Source organism: Chaetura pelagica, unplaced genomic scaffold (genome assembly GCF_000747805.2).
Source record: "Chaetura pelagica isolate M959 unplaced genomic scaffold, ChaPel_1.0 scaffold725, whole genome shotgun sequence".
NCBI classification, from domain to species: Eukaryota; Metazoa; Chordata; class Aves; order Apodiformes; family Apodidae; genus Chaetura; species Chaetura pelagica.
The window spans coordinates 879,604-897,392 of record NW_009953490.1 but is presented as its reverse complement, the minus strand read 5'-3'; the positions used below and the strand labels follow the sequence as shown (position 1 = coordinate 897,392).

Genomic DNA, 17,789 nt, shown 5'->3' with positions numbered 1-17,789 from the left:
AACATACATGCTGAAAGATGGGGAGTGAGGAAATTGGCAGATCTTACTTATGTATCAACTCACTTGTCTGAAGGACTACAACAGACAAATCTGTAAATGGTTGTATTAAGCAGTATGGTTTTATAAAGTCTCTCTTACCATGGTTACACTGCAGCCTGAATTGTAGGATTGAGGTATTAGTTCTTTAATTCCAAAAGTGGCTTGTGAGCATGATGTGAGCTAAAATGGAGCTTGTCATGGGCAAGGTGTTACCTTGTTAGTTTTAACTAGCTTGTGTTAACCCCTGTGTAGAATTCCACAATCACATACATCTTGGCATGTGATCTAGAAGACAGAATTGAAGTCCACAGTGTAGACTAGCATCAATTCTCTGCTGATAGTCTTTCCTTCTGTATTGCTCTACTCCAGTCTACTTTCTACATATTTTCTTTATTGCCCTACCCTTATCAGCTTCTCTTTCTGTCTTATAGCAGAGCTTCCTTCAATGTTTTTATATTCTTTCTGTTTTGCACACATTTTTCAACTGAAAACAAGTTTCTGAATTGTCTGAGAGACCATGCTTTGTCTTTAACTGATGTAAGCCCATGAGACTTGAAATAATAGCCCTCACTAAAACTGAGAGCCAGCAGGATGGAGGAATCCTACCCGTGCAATTTTTTGAACGCAGAAATTTTGATTCCAGTTTGCACAGGTCTGGAATAGACACGATTCTAGTCTTTTTGTTCATCAGCTAACTGAAAACTGAATGTTTGGGATGGATTTTTATATAGCAATCATGTTGTCATCATGTATTTTTATCAGCCTTTCATTAATGATGAAGGAGCTCTATCAGTATCAATATGACATACCACAGGTATAGATGAAACCCCTGCTATTTTGTTGGTGCCATCTTTATAAGCTGGTCTATGTGTTTAGTTGTTACAATGTGAGAAATTATAGTGGACAGTAATCCTTTTTTGTAACATTAAAAAGCATAATTATTCCTAGGAGAACTTTTAATTGAGGGGAGTTTTTAATTCCATTTTTTTGTAGACATTATTTCATATGTAATAAGTTACTTAAGATGCACATGACATACATGGGCTTCTTTAAAATGTTAGGAAAATTCTGTCTTAATAATCAATCTTTATCTGTAAATGTTATACTACTTAGTATGTAAAAATTAACTTTTCTAATTGTTAGTTGCAGGCACGTAATTTTAAAGGTTTACTATAGTGCACTGAGAAAGTAAATAGATTATTATATTACAGAATCTTTGTAACAGTGTCAGTGTTGTCTCCATCCAGATCACAAGCTTTTAATCTTATTTTTAGATACCATTCTTCGATGATGTAGGAGCAATGACGCTTCAGTATTTTGATTCATTATTTCAAAGGGATAACCTTCAGAAATCACAGTTTTTTAAAGGTCTACCAAAGGTTCTGCCAAAACTACCTAAGGTATGTCTGTATGGTGTCTTAAAATAGTGAGTTAAAAATATGTGAAGATCTATTAATATTTTGAATCTGGGAATGCTTGGCTTTGTGTAGCAATGTACCAAAACAGACTGCCATGAGACTGTCAGGATACAGTAGTGGGAAAGAAGGGGAAATCAGAAAATAATTGGTGGGTAAATATTCGTCAGCTACCAATAGTTATATGAACAGAAAATGGCTAATTATGCTAGCAGTATTTGTAAGGAACCATAATTTGCTTGTCCTCTTGTAGTTCATCCACTTTGAAAGGGAGTTGTCTTCTCTCTAGTTACAGGGCTTTCCCTTTGTTTCCAGATGCTATCACAGCCCTTTAAAGTTATCACCTTTACTCCCAACAAAATAGCTTCAAGTTTGTTCATAGCAAGGCAGTACTTCAATGTTGAATTCATTTCCCTTCAACAGACTTAAGTGCTTGCTTGTGCCAGGAGTGCCCTGAAGCCTCAAAGGCAAACGTCTGTCATTACAGATTTCTTTTGTGTAGTGTCAGACACTTTGTTTAGACTGACTCCTTTTCCATTTGTGGTATTCTTTAATTTATATAAGGCATAATGCCTATGTGATAGAAAAATGGTATTAGTTTAATCCATGATAGAATAACTGAGCTTCTCAACCATTACATGAAAGTTTTAAACTTTTGAAAGTTTTAAACTTTTCTATTGATCAGAAATAACTGATGCTTTGAATTTGGAAATAAATGCCTCACAATATTAGACAGCCATTGGCTGACCTAATCACCTTTAGGGCATTTTTACTGTTTTATTTCTGTCTTGATAGTATATTTTGTGAGGAAAGAGACTGTGCCCTGGAGTTGTGTGTTTCTCTTTAGTGACTTTTAAAGCATTTGAGAACATCCACCATGTAAATACCTGTTTTTTCAGCAGTTTTTCCAGTTTACAGAATGATGTACCTGGATTTTTACAGGGAGGTATAGTAGAATTATGTGTTTGCTCAGTGTGTGATGGGAAAAACTGATTATTTTGGGGGAATGACAGGGTCTTTTTTAAGGGCCTTTTTAGGGTCTTTTTGAAGAAAGCGTATTGAGTAAGGTTTTCATAATTCATGTTTGTGACTGAAAGTCCTATTTTCTGTACAGTTAATTCCTTTTTGTTGATTACAGTTGTTACAGTCTCCAGTTTTGTTTTGAGAGCAAAGAGAGAAGAATAAGCAAAGTAGCAAGGTGTAAATTAGATAAAGTATACTGTGAAAATAAGAGTTCAAAATTGAAAATTGCTGGTCTGCTTTTTTGTAAATATCACATTAATGCAATAGCCATTGAGCTGGCCCAGAAGTATCTTACAGCACTGCAGTACAATGTGACGCATGCTTGTTGTTTTTTTTTAGCGTGTTATAATTCAGCGAATCTTGCCTTGCTTGACTTCTGAATTTGTGAATCCTGATATGGTACCCTTTGTCTTGCCTAATGTCCTCCTTATTGCTGAGGAGTGCACCAAAGAGGAATATATCAGGCTCATTCTGCCTGATCTTGGTCCTGTTTTTAAGCAGCAAGAACCAATCCAGGTATGTTAGTATTGTTCAGATTACACTTTTTTCATTTTTATGTTTTTTCCATGAAAAATGACTAATTGTTCTATTTCCCTTTTCCAGCTTTACACAGATTGCCCAACCTGCTCTGTAACCCAAGCAGTCAGTCTTGATTCATATGAAATTGATTTTTTCCAGGAAATTCACAAAGCCTCTACCCCTGCTTTTTAAGATGGGTTTTCTGAAGATATATCTGCATTTATAGGTGATAATAGATGAGAAAAAAACCCAACATTTAATATACCACTCGATTTTGGTTTTGGTTGATTGTAGAAGTTATATTTGTAAGCATTTTATCAATTATCTAGCCAATCTGAGCAGTCTTGTGGAGTACAGTATTTGCACATATTCTAACAGCAGCTGAACCTATGATTTTTATTTTTTTTTTTCTTGTATCGAGATTGCTGACACTGGTATTATCGAGTGGAAAAGTTGTTACTTTGACACTCTGTTAAGTGCTGTTTATTGATTATAATAAAACAGTGTTTATTTGAGGGCTGGCCACAAATTTGTAAAATTTGTTTCATTTTATTTGACACATATTGTGGAAGTGAAGTATACGTTTTTTTTCTGTTGTTCACATGCATAAAAGTAGTAAAATGTTCTCAATACCGTAATGGAGCAGAACATTTGCATCCTTTTGTCAACACCATATGCATGATGGTTCCTGAGATTTCTGTCACTAAGGTGGGCATTGTGTCTCCACAGATAAAAGGCAGCTACAGTTTCCTTCTAGCTTACCTTGGTTTACTGCTGGATGCTGTTATTTCTCTGCAGAGCATTTTAAAGGGCAAGATAAATATAGGAATGAACAAGCAGACCTTTTCTTTCTGGGTTTTGTTAAACTGGATCAGAGAGCTCTTACTATGCTGTGGAGAGGGGAGAGGGGACAATTTTGTAACTGATAATACCTCCAAAAATTAGAACTACTTAATATTTTCTTTGTCGTTGTCTGGAAATAACAAAACATCTTACCAGCCAAAAGCCAGTGAACATCTTATTTATGCTGTTTTATCCCTAAAAGTAACATTGTGCTTTGCTACATTAAACATCAGGTTTGTGAGACAGTCCTCACTGCAAAAAAGTTTGTCTCAAAGTTATCTTTGGAGTGCAACAGACGAAAAAAAGCTGGTTTATTTCTTGAGAAATGAGGGAAGCGAAATACAGACTTGGGGTCAGCTCACAGAGAGCTACTTTTGTGAAGTTTGTAGTTTTCTAGATGTTGTATAATAAGTTACGTTGACGTTTTTAATTCACATAAGTACTAGACAGTTTGTTCCACTACTATTTCTATGGTCTTTTTAGTATGGTAAAGATTATTTAAGTATTCTAGGACAGGTTCGCATGGTTAAAAAATATACCAGGAATTCAGGGAAAAAAAATAAAGGTTCAGAATGTCAGGGGACAGACTTTCAGGTCTGCCTTTGTGCAAGACAAAAATGTCCAGTTCTTGTGTGTTAGTAACTCATGGAGATGGGCAGATGGGGAAGGTATCAGTGTTTCTTGCAAACACCCTCTCAAGATACTTAGCTTGGCTTTTGTAGGGCACTTGAGTTAGGAAGTGAATGTATCATGAGGAGGCTCCTGTAATTCAGTATGAAAATACTGTTATCCATTGTTCACTCTGTCTTTGTATGAGGGAATTTATGAAATGAAAATTGAATATTTAGTTAAACTATTAATTCTTACCATGCTTTTGAAGTTAGCATGGAGTAACGAGTGTGTTGTAATTTACCATCCTACCCTACTCTGACATGGCTTCTCAATGTAGACAAGCCCGTAATTTATATCTAGGGGAATCCATAGCGAGTTAGCATATGATGTGCTATAAGGTCATACTCTAATTCAGTACATCAAGGTACCCTGACAATGCTGGGCTCTGTACTGATGAACAAAGCACATCTTTAGCATTATTGTTTAGAGTCCACCTTCTGCTTCTTGCTTATTAGATGGTGTGTTTGAATCTGTGACATCTTAGTTTCTACTTGAAAAGACAAATAAGTGTAGAGCTCAAACCTAAAAATAAAATGGGTTCATTGGAATAGCATGACTACATTCAAGTTAAGGACAAGTAGACAGAAATCAAAACCTATTCTGCTTTATGGTATCTTAGTTGAAAAGCATTGACAGCCGGTGGAAAACAGCTGAACTGCTTCTGAGCTGCATAGTGAAAGCTAAATCTCTATGTAGTACAATGTTTAACTTAAAAGCAGTCTGTTATATGTTCAAATATCTAGTTCCTGTTTTAAAGAAGCTTCTCTAGTTGTAAAATAACAGGTTTCATTCATGTCCTTTTTAAATTTGCAAAAATAATCAAATTATCCTCCTCCAAAAATACACATTTAGCTAACATGCAAACTGTCATGTCACAGCATGACAGGGTTGCTAGACAAGAGAACAAGGTTATGAACACATGAATGTTTCAAAAAAACAAATTTAGGGCAAATAAAAATTATTTATTCAAGAATATATAAAATCTGACCTAAAAAGTTAGCTGGTCCGTCTCACTCGTGATTCTCGCAAATTTGTGGATATTTCAGTGTTCATGGAATGAATGAATGAATATGAGTATTAGTAATTTTTTATGTAATTATATAATAAGGTAATGTTTTAGGTATTTATATAATAAGAAAGCACACATTAGCTGCAGTTAAAAGAATTTGGTTTTCTTCCCTATAAAGGAAGCAAATGAAAGAGGAAACTTAAATGTGGACTTGGCACACTTGAATTTCTACACTATCATGATTCTTCTTATTTGACATACAAGCACTGCTTGCTATACATTTTTAGACTTAAAAAAGGAAATATTTTCCTCCTATGAAGAACCTGACTTTTGATTATGAATGTGATACCATTCACTCCAATTTATCCATCTAGTCTAACCTATTTTCTAAAAGGAGTTTAGATGTCAATGGTAGTCAGTGTCACCTGTAGCAAATTGCCTCACCTATCTGAGATGAGGCATGAGTTTAATCAGTTGTGTAGCTCTCTATATTGGAGACTGAGCCTGAGTGATTAATCTAGAATAGCTGCTAACTTTTAGATGGTTAAGGCTAAGCAAGGTGGATCCCACTGTGTGAATGTGCTATTCTAGTGTTGCTTTTTAGGTTAATGTGATGTGAATATTTTTTATTGGGGATTTTTTATTTTATTATAAATAATTTCCATGTGAAACAGAATAAAGGTATTTTGTGTCCATGTAGTATCTGTGATATTATTTTCAATATGTACCTATTTTGATTATACATGCAGCTTTTATATGTGGAGTTGTGGTCAAATGTTTTGAGGACAGCCTTTGAGCGATAATTTTTTGAAAGCTTAGCTTTTTCAGTAGTGATGTGTTTATGAAGATTTTCTGTAGGTGGAGTTTAAGAAAAAGACTATATTGTAAATAGAAACTATTTTTATTTCTTATTTCAGAGGGATTAGTCTAGAACATGCATTTTTGTTTAATTTGTATTTGCTGTTTTTAAAATGATATGTCAAAGTATTTTTTGTCTTCCATGCCTTCAGGCAAGCAACATGGTAAGTGATCACATTTACTTAGTTACAAGAAAACTTCTGAAGTTTTTATGATATAATACAACACAGTTTATATTCTAAATATATGTTTCTGGAGTTAAAGCTTTTTAGCTTCTGAATTGTCCTTTTTTTAATAGATCTTGTTGATCTTCCTGCAAAAAATGGACTTGCTTCTAACCAAAACTCCACCAGATGAAATAAAGAATAGTGTTCTACCAATGGTTTATAGAGCCTTGGAAGCACCTTCAATTCAGATTCAGGTATAATAATTGCAGGCTTTATTTAAAACAGCCTCTTCTCCTTTGTTTAAGCTGATGTGCTGTATGCCATTGTGTTTGTTTATTTGAAAAAAAAAAAAGAGAAATCTGTGTAATATTCCTGAATGTTGACAGAGATTAATGTTTTATTAAAGAAAATTTGGTTTAGTAAAAGAAAATTCAGTTCCCTTATTTTCCAGGGGACACTATTTGATTGTTGCTCTAATGCTTTTACCCTAAATTCTGACCAGCCACCATAGCAAGAAGTAGGATGTGGATTTTCTTGAGCCACACAAACTATACAGGCATGCATGGTCTTGCCAGTTATTGGTGACTTATTCTTTGGCGCCACTGTTAGCAATATGTGCTGACAGTTAACCTTGGAAGACCTGATTTGCTGTAAAATCGTATTAATGTACTTCTGATGACATTTTTATGTATCATTATTTTATTTTTTCTCTTCATGCTTTCTCTGCCTTTCTAAGGGTCTTTTTTTTTTTTTTTTTTTGGAAATCAGTCTTCTGCTGTAATTCACATCCAGTTAGCCAAAGTTATTTGGGAGTGGGTGGGGGAGATAAAAAAATAAAATATTTCTTAAAGAAGAATTTGGATAATCAGATGTGACTTTCACCTTTGCAAAGCCTTGCAATATTATGGAGAATGGTTTTTGTTGCTAAATACCTGGCTTGAGGTTTTACTGCATCAGTAGTTTGGTTACTCAGGTATTTACTTTTAACCTATTGCTGTCTCTTATTTTTTTGAAATGGGGCTAAAATTGAGTATTATTTTTTTCTGTTACCCAAGTGTGTTTAATCTTTATATGCTCTTTTAGCTTTCAGCCTATCATGCTGCTGCAGTGTTGTTGATAGTACTCATTTGAACTTGCTTGATTTATGTAGGAAGATGTTACAGTTTGATGTACTAAAAGGTGGTTTTTTATATAGAGCTGTTTTGTGAAAATGCAATATATTCTTGCTATCCAAATATTTTATTATAAATTTATGGGGTTTTTTAAAATCTATTTTCCAGGGTTCTATCTTGATGCTTTATTATTCCAGCTATTTTTCAGCAAGTTTGATAGATTAAGGTTAGCTTAGTTGAACATGATGTTTCCTTAAATATTTCCTTAAAAGGAAAGCTCAAGAAGACATTTTAAACTCATTTTATCTTGAATAAAACTAGTGCTAATTTTATAATAAACATACATGTTGCTTTTTCAACGTATGTGCAATTTGTTTTTATAGGAGCTTTGCCTAAACATAATTCCCACGTTTGCCAATTTAATAGATTACCCATCAATGAAAAATTCATTAATTCCAAGAATTAAAAATGCATGTTTGCAAACTTCTTCACTTGCTGTAAGTATCATAATAATTTTATTTCTCTCAGTCCTCAGAAAATGTTGTTACCTTTAATTACTTTGGCTTTTCTGCTGTTGTGTCTGTAAAGAAGCCCATTAGTATGCTTTGGTTTCTTCTTGGGATTTTCTTTTTTGTTTACTTTTTTACAAATACAAAAGCACTGTTTACCTTTTTCTCTAACAATGTTTAAAGTTATTAGCAACTAATTGTTGACAATACTGTAAAAATTGTTAAAGTGTGCTCTACGGTAACTGTCCTGCAGAAAAGCCAAGGGTATGTAATCAGTGTGTAACTGTATATTTTCCTTTCATGACACAAAAAGGTTTTTTTAACTTGTTTCAATTTTAACATACGAATGTCATAATTTCAGCAGCACCTTTTTCCTTCCAAATGTGGATTTTGTATGGCTTTTTTTTCTGAAGTAAAAATATAGTAAAGAGTTTAATTCTTGTCCTATTTCACAGGTCCGGGTAAACTCACTAGTGTGTTTAGGCAAGATTTTGGAGTACTTGGATAAATGGTTTGTGCTTGATGATATTTTACCTTTTCTACAACAAATTCCATCCAAGGAACCTGCCGTCCTAATGGGAATTTTAGGTAATTAGTATTTTAAACTTTCTGCTTCTTCATGTTTTGATGTTTTGAATCTGTATTTCTGTATTATCACTGATCTTTACATTGTATATTGCTAAAATTATAATTAAAAACTTCTGTTCCTGGTTCTTTCTGGATGTGCCCCTGTTCAGTTACCTTATTTTTTGCTGGTACTTCTGAACACTAGTACATATATTTGTAGTCTTCAAGGGTGCTGTTCTGAGTACTCATTGCAGTTGAGCTGTGACGCTTTCACAGACTGAATGGTCCACACAGTGAGAAAGGCTGTTTCCCTCAGAGGGTATGGCCTGTCTTCTGACAGATAACAGTGGAGCTTTTAAGATGTTAGCATTGCATTCTCTTTATCACTCTTGCATGTCAGATGGCAATCTCCTGCTCTTCACTACAGGTTTTGTTAGACTCATTTTGTTGGACATTTAAGCAAACACGGCTGCCTTTGCACTGAAATGGAGCATAGTCTGGGTGAGGTTTCACAAAAGGCTTGATACTTCTGGAAGGGGAGACTTCGTTCCCAGTTGCACTTCCCTAGTGCCACTCTGGCGCTTGCCTAACTTTGTGTGATTTTAACAACTTCAATGGGCTCTAGGTGACCAAATGACCAGAGTCACTGCTAAGTAAGAGGTGTGACTGTCTGGCTAAATCTGGAAGACAGTAACCATTTTTCTTATTGACAACAAATAGTAGACAGAAGACCATTTGTAAAGATTGAGCTGTACCAGCGACAGCCCTCATTAAACTCCATAATAGTATGTGATGGCAGAATCATTTTGATGTGCTCAAAATCAGAAAGAGGGCATCATTTGCGCTCATTTAAAGCTGCCTGTTTCCCTTAATCTTTGCAGCTTGACTTATATTTGCTGTGTGAGAAGGAGGGATAGTGTTTCTCTTACTTTAGTTATATTACTCCTGAATCCTGCTGGCATACAGTGGATAAGTGAACCCTACTTTGAAATTTTAGCCTTTGAAAAGGCTAAAATCCATTTTATATACTTGGACTCGTCTTTTTTCCAGAATCATAAAATCTTCTGTCTTGTATGCAGTATCTTCTGTGGCCAGCTGACAGCTCTGTTCTAATACTAACTATAGAAAGTGAGGAAAGATCTTTTATGTTCGGTGTTTGCTAGCAGAGGTGGATTTTTTAAGCAGAGAATCCTCCTGTCAAAAACACTATCAAACAATATAGGCTTAACACTATATCATTCGTGCCTGTCAGTGTGCTTTCTTCAGTGATTTTAGAACAGATAAAGACTGTGCATGATTTCTGATCCAATGTGTAACACAGCCCCAAGATTCTAGGTAAGAGACTTTGTAAAATGCAGTCAGAGAGCAATGTGATGCTAACTCCTAGCCACATTCATATGACAGGAGTGAACACATCCTTAGTTAACGCAGCTTAATTTCTCAGTGGCATTTTGTCAGTTTGTGGTAATTCATTTGCTTGTGTTCTGTACAAATATTAAGATTCTCAGATAATTGACCAGAACAATACATTGACTAATACAGCTGCAAAATATTACTTTGGACTTCCTCTTGGTTTGAACTTTAGCAAAGCCTCTTGCTGTAATATGTTTGTGTTGTGGATGAGTACTTAGCTTTTATGAATTTTTCTTGATCATATTTGTCTCTGCTTGCACACAGAGCCAATTCATATTATCAGTGCGTAGTCTAGAGTGCTACTTGCAATTTATATTGTTCAGTAAACATAATGATTTTTGCTATTTTTTATTGTGTGTTAGGTATTTACAAATGTACATTTACTCATAAGAAATTGGGAATTACCAAAGAGCAGCTTGCAGGAAGAGTATTGCCCCATCTGATTCCTCTTAGTATTGAGAACAATCTTAATCTCAATCAGGTAGGAATATGCCTGTTTTGCATGCTTTTTACTTGATTGGCAGAGAATAAATTTTAACTATTGTCAGAGGAAAATGGTATGTATCTGTTGTAAACACAAATAAACAAAACCAAAAAACCTTTCTATATTACTGTAGTTGCATGTTAAAAGCTTGTTCTTTTTGAGTGGATTTAACTGATTTTGTATAAAATTTAAAAATAAATAATATTGCCTTCCAAATATCCTGCTAAAGCAGTTAGCTACTAAAAGTTACAATTCAAAATAAAAGCTAAAGTACACTCTTAATATTTCTTTCTTTTGCTGGTAAGTATTGCAGAAAATGTACAATCATGTTGCCATGAAATACTAGGAATTTGAATACATTATGGGATTTTTAAAAAAATTAACCTGGTGATACTAATCTGTGGGTTTTTTGATTGTATTGCCCCACTTTGTTTTTTTCAATTAGTGATGTATATTTTTCATTGTTTCAGTATACACTCTGCTTGTAGTTGGGCACCCAACACAAGATAGTGGAAGTAGATTATAATTTACTTAAAAATCTGCACTTTATCGAATACTGTATTTTCTAAGTTTCATGAGGTACTGCCTTTTAAGTTATACGTCTGAATTCCATCGCTGCAAAATCCGAACTTCTTGTATATTTCTTTTCCAGTTCAATTCTTTTATTTGTGTTATAAAAGATATGCTTAATAGATTGGAGTCAGAACATAAAACAAAACTTGAGCAACTTCATGTCATGCAAGAGCAACAGAAGTAAGTGTTTATATTTGTATTAGAGAAGGAAAAAGTGAGCAGAGATATATTTCAGTTAGTTTTTTACCATATGTGAGAAAACTCTAGCCTAGCAAATAAACATAATGGTAAGAAGATGTATTAGTCCTAGCATGAGAATAATGTTGTGATATTAATGGTTTTATAGGAGTAAAGTCCTTTACTTTTATACATTCAGTGACATTTTATTACTCTACATAAATTTTTAATTAATTAAATGTAACAGTTCATACTAAGCTCCACTAGTAGTTTATATCTTGCTTCTATATGCTAAGCTGCTTTTCTGTAGTTGTTGAGAACATAAACCATATTGGAGAAATATAAACATTGCAGCCTTTTGGAAGGCCATGATATTTGAAGCTATTTCAAGCTATTTTATGAAGGCTGATGTGAGGTGAGCTTTCTGAGACAAGTTAATTTGGGCTATCCGAAGTCTGTGACCCTCTTCAAAAGGAGGAACTTGGACCTAGTGAAATGATCATTAGGAAACCTTTGCAATCTGGAATATTAAGATTTACCAGTCTCCAGCAGGCATTCTGTATAAAATGGCAGTGCTCTTATAAAGCATTTTTTGTGTATGGTTTAAATGCAGAAGAATAATCTGCATTGCTGAATTAGTGTTGTGGTTGTGACTGCAAAGCTACCTTTTTGTAATATATATATTCTGCACTGTATAGATCTTTGGATATAGCTAACCAAATGAGTGTGTCTGAAGAGGCAAGATCTAGTAGTACAAGTAGTCAGGTAAGCAACAATTGTGTTATTTATGTAGAGAAATTTGAAATGCATAATTACTTAGTTACAATAACTTATAACGTTTCAAATAACTAAGTTTTGTTTCTTTGAAATTAAACAGATTGACAAGGTATTTAATACTAGTGGAACCGACCTTCTAACTAGTGGATCTGATAGCAAAGAGAATGAGATGTCATCAAAACAGAGAAAGGTGAGATGTTTTTGTTTGGTATCCTGTAACATCCATCTGTCTAATACAAGGCTGCTATGTGGTTGCATGAAGTGTTCAGATCATATCCTTGAATTTCTGTGAATGCCTGTTCTTGAAAATAGCTTTGTACAAAGTAGGCAGCAATTAGAATTATAAATTTTGGGCCAATTTCTTTCACCTTAATTTTAGATTTCAATGAAACTGAAACTTCAGCAGTGAATTTAGATAGGAAAATCAGAATAGAGAACTTTATGGTAAAATTACAGAGATGAAGATAAAATGTAGAATTCCCTGTAGTAGCAGAGGCTAACATTTACTGAACGATTCAACGTTAAGTGAAACTGAACAGTCAATGTGGAGGTAAATATAAAAAGCAAAGAAAAAGCACGACATGATGTAGAATATTAAAAATAAGGATAAACAATAGTAAAATTCTTTTCACACTGTTAATAATGTAAGTGGATCCCCAGAATCTATACCTTTTATAATTTCCATTTCTACTTACCTGAACCCTGTTACTAATCTTTCACTGAGGGGGAATAATTTTATGGTGTTGTCCTTCATAATTAACAAAAATAGAGTTAAAATCCTGAAAAGCCTCTTAAGTAACCTTAAAATAAAATTCCCTTTACAACTTCATCATCAGTTACAGTTCTGTATCAAGTGCCAATTGGTAACCGTATAAAACCAAAAATAGTGACAATCACTTTTTCTTAGGCCCAACGTTGAGAAGACAAAGCTAAAATGGTTTTGTTGTAATACCTCTTTATTTGTGATCTGCCCAGATTTCTCATTATGCTTTTTTAAGTTTGTATTTATTTGCTTAAAGTCCTTCTTTGGCAATATGATAAATATTACAATCTATTTTGTGCTTACCCCCTTTCCCTTTTGTATAAATGTTGTGTTCTGTTCTACCACATGTTACTGAAAGGGCAGTGCTATTTATGAAATATCATTGTAGAATAACCATTCTGTGCAACTTAGTGTCAATACTTTCTATTTTAAAGGCATCACTTACACTTGAAGAGAAGCAGAAGTTAGCTAAAGAACAAGAACAGGCACAGAAACTGAAAAGCCAACAACCTCTTAAACCACAAGCAGCTACAGTAACACCTCCAGTGAAGCAGGTGAGAAAGAACAAACTACTGCACTTTTCCATTGGAGCTGTGGTGCTTTTTCCTTTCAAGTGCTCTATGAATTTAGCTTTTTTTGCCCCGTGAGTCACCTTTGTTTTCACTAGTAGTACAGTGGTACAGCTGAGAAAAACTAAAATAAATCTTAATCTGCCTTCCATTTGCATTAGCAATATATCCTATTTTTTAAATTGCAGGACTTGCCAAAGGAATAATTGTTACTGGAAGGCCATTGTTCTTGATAAGGAAAAAGCACATATTAAAAAAGGTTTTGCTCTTTAGAGTTTATTAACTAAATATATAAAAGAATTTGAGACAGGAATAGGACACATAAGCAAATATCACAGTATTATTTAGTGTATCATCTTAGTTGTCAAATTAGAATAATATAACTGTTAGTTCTAAGTAGCAAAGAATGCAAATAACATAATTGCTCTTGTGTGTAATTACATTTCATGCCCAACTCCATGCAGTAAATTCTAAGTTACGAAAAATGAATGCCACTTCTGCAGGAGCAATGACAAAGACTGTTGCTAGAGTATTTGTACAGGAAAAACCGTTAACTGTATTTTATGTATTTTGCAGACAAAAGACTTGACAGATACCTTGATTGATAATATGTCATCTTTGACCAGCCATTCAATCAACAAAGCTAAAGTTGCATCTTCAAACAGCTTCTCTGCTGTCCCTGCTATAGGTGTTGGAATGGGATTTTCATCATCTGTTGACAACACAAAGAGAAATATAACAAATGGACTAAATACTAATATGGGTTTTCAGACTGCTGGATTCAGCATGGGAGCTGGTCCCACCACTCAGAATTTCTTCAGTGGTCCAAGTGCAACAGGAACACCCAAGATGAACATTGCACCAACTGCCAATATGCCAAATTACAGTCCGATGAATGCTGCACCTGCAATCTCTCCACTGACACAACAAAACAGACCCCCAGATATGTCTGCTCTAGATAATCTTTTTGGTCCTCAAAAACCCAAAGTTAGTATGAAACAGTTGGCTCAACAGAAATCAAACCAGTGGGTTAATCAGTTTGTACCCCCACAAGGGTCCCCAGCTGCAAGCAGTTCAGTCTTGGGACCTCAGATGAACATGATGGGACAGCCTGGATTTGGTATACAGGGTAATCCTTTCTTTGCTCCTCAGAACTTTGCACAACCAGCAAACACAATGACAAACAGCAGCTCAGCTAGTAATGACTTAAAAGATCTTTTTGGGTAAATGCTTTGTTTTCTTCTTTCAAAGGTGGATGAAATTTGGATCCTGGGTAAGTTGATTAACATGTTTTTTGATTAGTAAAGGCGTGACGTGGGGAAACTTTCAACCCAGCAAAGTAAAGACTTTTGCACTGGAAAAAAGACTGATGTTGCATTCACCTGGTACTGCAGTGGAATTGCAAAGTGCAAGGTCATCTTACATACTAAAAATTTCCTGTCTCTTTACTGAACATCCGAGCACTGAAGGTAGGATGCCTATATTCAATTAAAAAAGAAGCAGCTAAGTATTTCAGAATTATTCAGAGGTGTACTCAATCAACTCCTTTGAAAGTTACTACAAAATTTTATTTCTGAAGTCCAACAAAAATGCTTAGGGGGTAATAATGCTGGGATAACACCATCCTGTTGCTCAGTCCTTTCAGTGCCTGCTAAATTCTTATAGATGGTTTGTGTTTCCTGAATTTGGCACAAATTTTCTTTTTGCCATGTGACAGTTTGCAAAAAGTAAATTCTTATGCTGCCTCAAAAAGTTATGTTACATAGAAAGATCTCCAAGGAGTAACTGTGTAAGAGGCTATGAAGAGAAAATATTTTGGTAGTAAACAACAACATGATTCAGGAGGCATTAATTTGTTTTAAAATTTTGAGCAAGTCTCGGACAAGGTAAGAGCACTGGCTGACTTAGGACCTGTTGTATAATGCCAGATGCTTGTTACCAGCCACATAGCAAAAAGCAACATACCACTTTTAAAATACATGTGGTGACTTGATCACATTATGTATTCCAGTGTTTTGGCTAATTTGACACTGCTTCTAACTGATGTGAAAAGAAAAAGAGTATGAGAAGCTATGGAACCTCCTAAAAAGAATGCTCTCTGTAAAATTCCAATGTTGACTGCCCTAACTGTGGAACTGAACACACACTGTTTAGTTACACAGAAATATCTTTAATTACTTCATAGATTTTTGGCTCTGTTGGGAAGATGGAAGAAGATAGTTTCATACAAGTTGCACATGATTGTGTGAAAAAGCAGACTGCCATAAATTGCCTTGACTAGAATGAACTATTTAATTTTAATTTTGTTTGACTCAAGTCCTTATGAAGGATAGATGAATACCAAGCGAATTCTCAAATATGGATTTTAAGCCCTAGAATATATAATAAAGACACAAGCATTTCAGATCCTTTTTATTGTATTACTCCAAATTTAATAAAGCTCTCCAAAGAAAACCGAACAGCAGTTTCTTCTACTTCCCAGAAGGTGTATGTTCAGCTTGCCCATGATAGAACCTTTGTTCTGTCGGATACTACTGTTGGGCTTTAACTTTTTCTTTCCTAGGAATTTCAGGAGCTTTCTTACGTACTATTTGAAGAGTAGAGCTGACTATTTTGAGAAGGAAAGAACTAGTTGCCTTTTTTTGGAAAGCCTACATGCTTTATTTTTCAAAGCCTTTCACTGAATAAATTGTTCTTTCATTTGCTGCTTAAGAAACCAAAGGGCCTTATGCTGTAAATGTGACTTGTATTTTGTTATATTTCCACAGTTCAAAGTGATAATAGCACTAAGCATATTTCTTAAAGAATCGTTTATGTATTCTAGCTGCTGCCTTAGTCCTATTATTTTAAAATACCCGGGACCAGTGAAATTGTGGTTTAGAAAACAATACTTAACGCATTGTGATGGTTATGTGCAGTTAATAGTCATGATAAAGATTGTAAGATATCTGTGTAAACTTAAGTACAATACTAGAACTGTTAAGCTGTTGAAGTTCGTTTACAGTTACTAGTGTACTATACTCTCAATCACACTAATGTCTTTTTTTATGTCAACTTTTGAAAGCTATGTTTTCTTAGGGTAACATGAGGCAAGCCTTTGAAGAATTACTTGAATCTGTATTCCTCTAAATTATTTGGAAAATAAGTCTGTCTTAGAAATAACATCTCTTAGGACTCTACAGTGTATTAAATTAATACATCGTGGTAAAGGCAGTCTTAAATGTCAGTGTCCTGTGCTGCATTTTCAGTCACAAATCTCTCTAGTCTGGGGACTTTTCAGAAACGGATTTTAATTTAATCTATTGGAAGGAAAATCAGCTGAAAAAAATATTAGCTGATTTTATATACTAGACCTGCCTAAGTGTGGGGTTTGGGGTATGTGCTTTTGACCTGGGCTATCTGAGAATACCATCTATTTTTAGGAACAAAATAAAAAAAAAAATCCTACAGATTCAAATTAAGAGAGGCTCTTCTGTGCAGTAGTAATGTGATGGAATAAGATCTTTACCTGGCTCAAGTAATGTCATTTTTAAAAAAATTTGGATTTGAAAACATACTTTTGATTTCTCTTGTTAACTGCAACTCCAAAATGACCAGAATATAAGAATAACAAGAAAGAAAACTTAAAAGGGTGCTTATGAAAGTTTTAACAAAATTTTCCAGTTATTTAAAAATAAAAATGAAAAATTAACTTTAATTAAAATGAGAAGGTCAAATCTCTCTTCCCTGTAGATGCTTCCTGCTTATTGTGTCAGGAAACTGTGTGTGTGAAGTTCTCTAATTATTTCTTCTTAACTTAAAGGGAAGAGGAGTTGCAAGAGGTAAGTCATTAAGGCCGTGTGCCACTTGGCTCTTGCTACAATAGTTTTTCTTTAGAGAGCCTTGTCTAGTTGATCTCTACGCGTACAAGTTGTCATTCTGAGGCCTTGCAAGAGCCTGGAAGACTCATCTTGTGGCCAGAGTGGATGCCGTTGTTTGAGAGCAGCAGTTGTACTTCACATCCAAGTTGTTTGGGGAGGAGTAGGTGGAAGGGACAGTGTTACATAATGTGGACATTCCAGGGACCTCCTATTTCTAGAATTGGATGGAAAGCATCCAGCTTTGTTACATCTAGCGTTGTCTGAAGCAGAGGGACTATCTAGCCCTAGTGCAGAACAGAAGGAGAAAACAGATTTGAAATCTGTATCTGATTATGAAATTGCAAATTCTGTTACTGAAAAAGTAATCTGATCTAAAATAATTTCTTATTACCATGGCTTGAACAATACTGAAAATTAGACAAAATTTCTACCCTTTGTTT

General features: G+C 34.6%; 1 protein-coding gene across 2 annotated transcripts in view; it reads left to right on the top strand.

The window, feature by feature from the left end:
• The window catches only part of SCYL2 (SCY1-like 2 (S. cerevisiae)), a 29,739-nt gene extending 14,432 nt beyond the window's left edge, over positions 1–15,307 (top strand). The window contains exons 7-17 of one of the 2 annotated variants that reach the window (XM_009999030.1): positions 1,314–1,439; positions 2,817–2,993; positions 6,677–6,799; positions 8,041–8,154; positions 8,622–8,754; positions 10,509–10,627; positions 11,283–11,383; positions 12,079–12,145; positions 12,258–12,347; positions 13,355–13,474; positions 14,066–15,307. In XM_009999030.1, the coding sequence (XP_009997332.1) occupies positions 1,314–1,439; positions 2,817–2,993; positions 6,677–6,799; positions 8,041–8,154; positions 8,622–8,754; positions 10,509–10,627; positions 11,283–11,383; positions 12,079–12,145; positions 12,258–12,347; positions 13,355–13,474; positions 14,066–14,716 (1,821 nt within the window). In that variant the 3' untranslated portion in view covers positions 14,717–15,307. The remainder of the gene's footprint in view (positions 1–1,313; positions 1,440–2,816; positions 2,994–6,676; positions 6,800–8,040; positions 8,155–8,621; positions 8,755–10,508; positions 10,628–11,282; positions 11,384–12,078; positions 12,146–12,257; positions 12,348–13,354; positions 13,475–14,065) is intronic. The other variant, XM_009999029.1, reaches the window with a different exon arrangement.
• Positions 15,308–17,789: the final 2,482 nt, after the last annotated feature.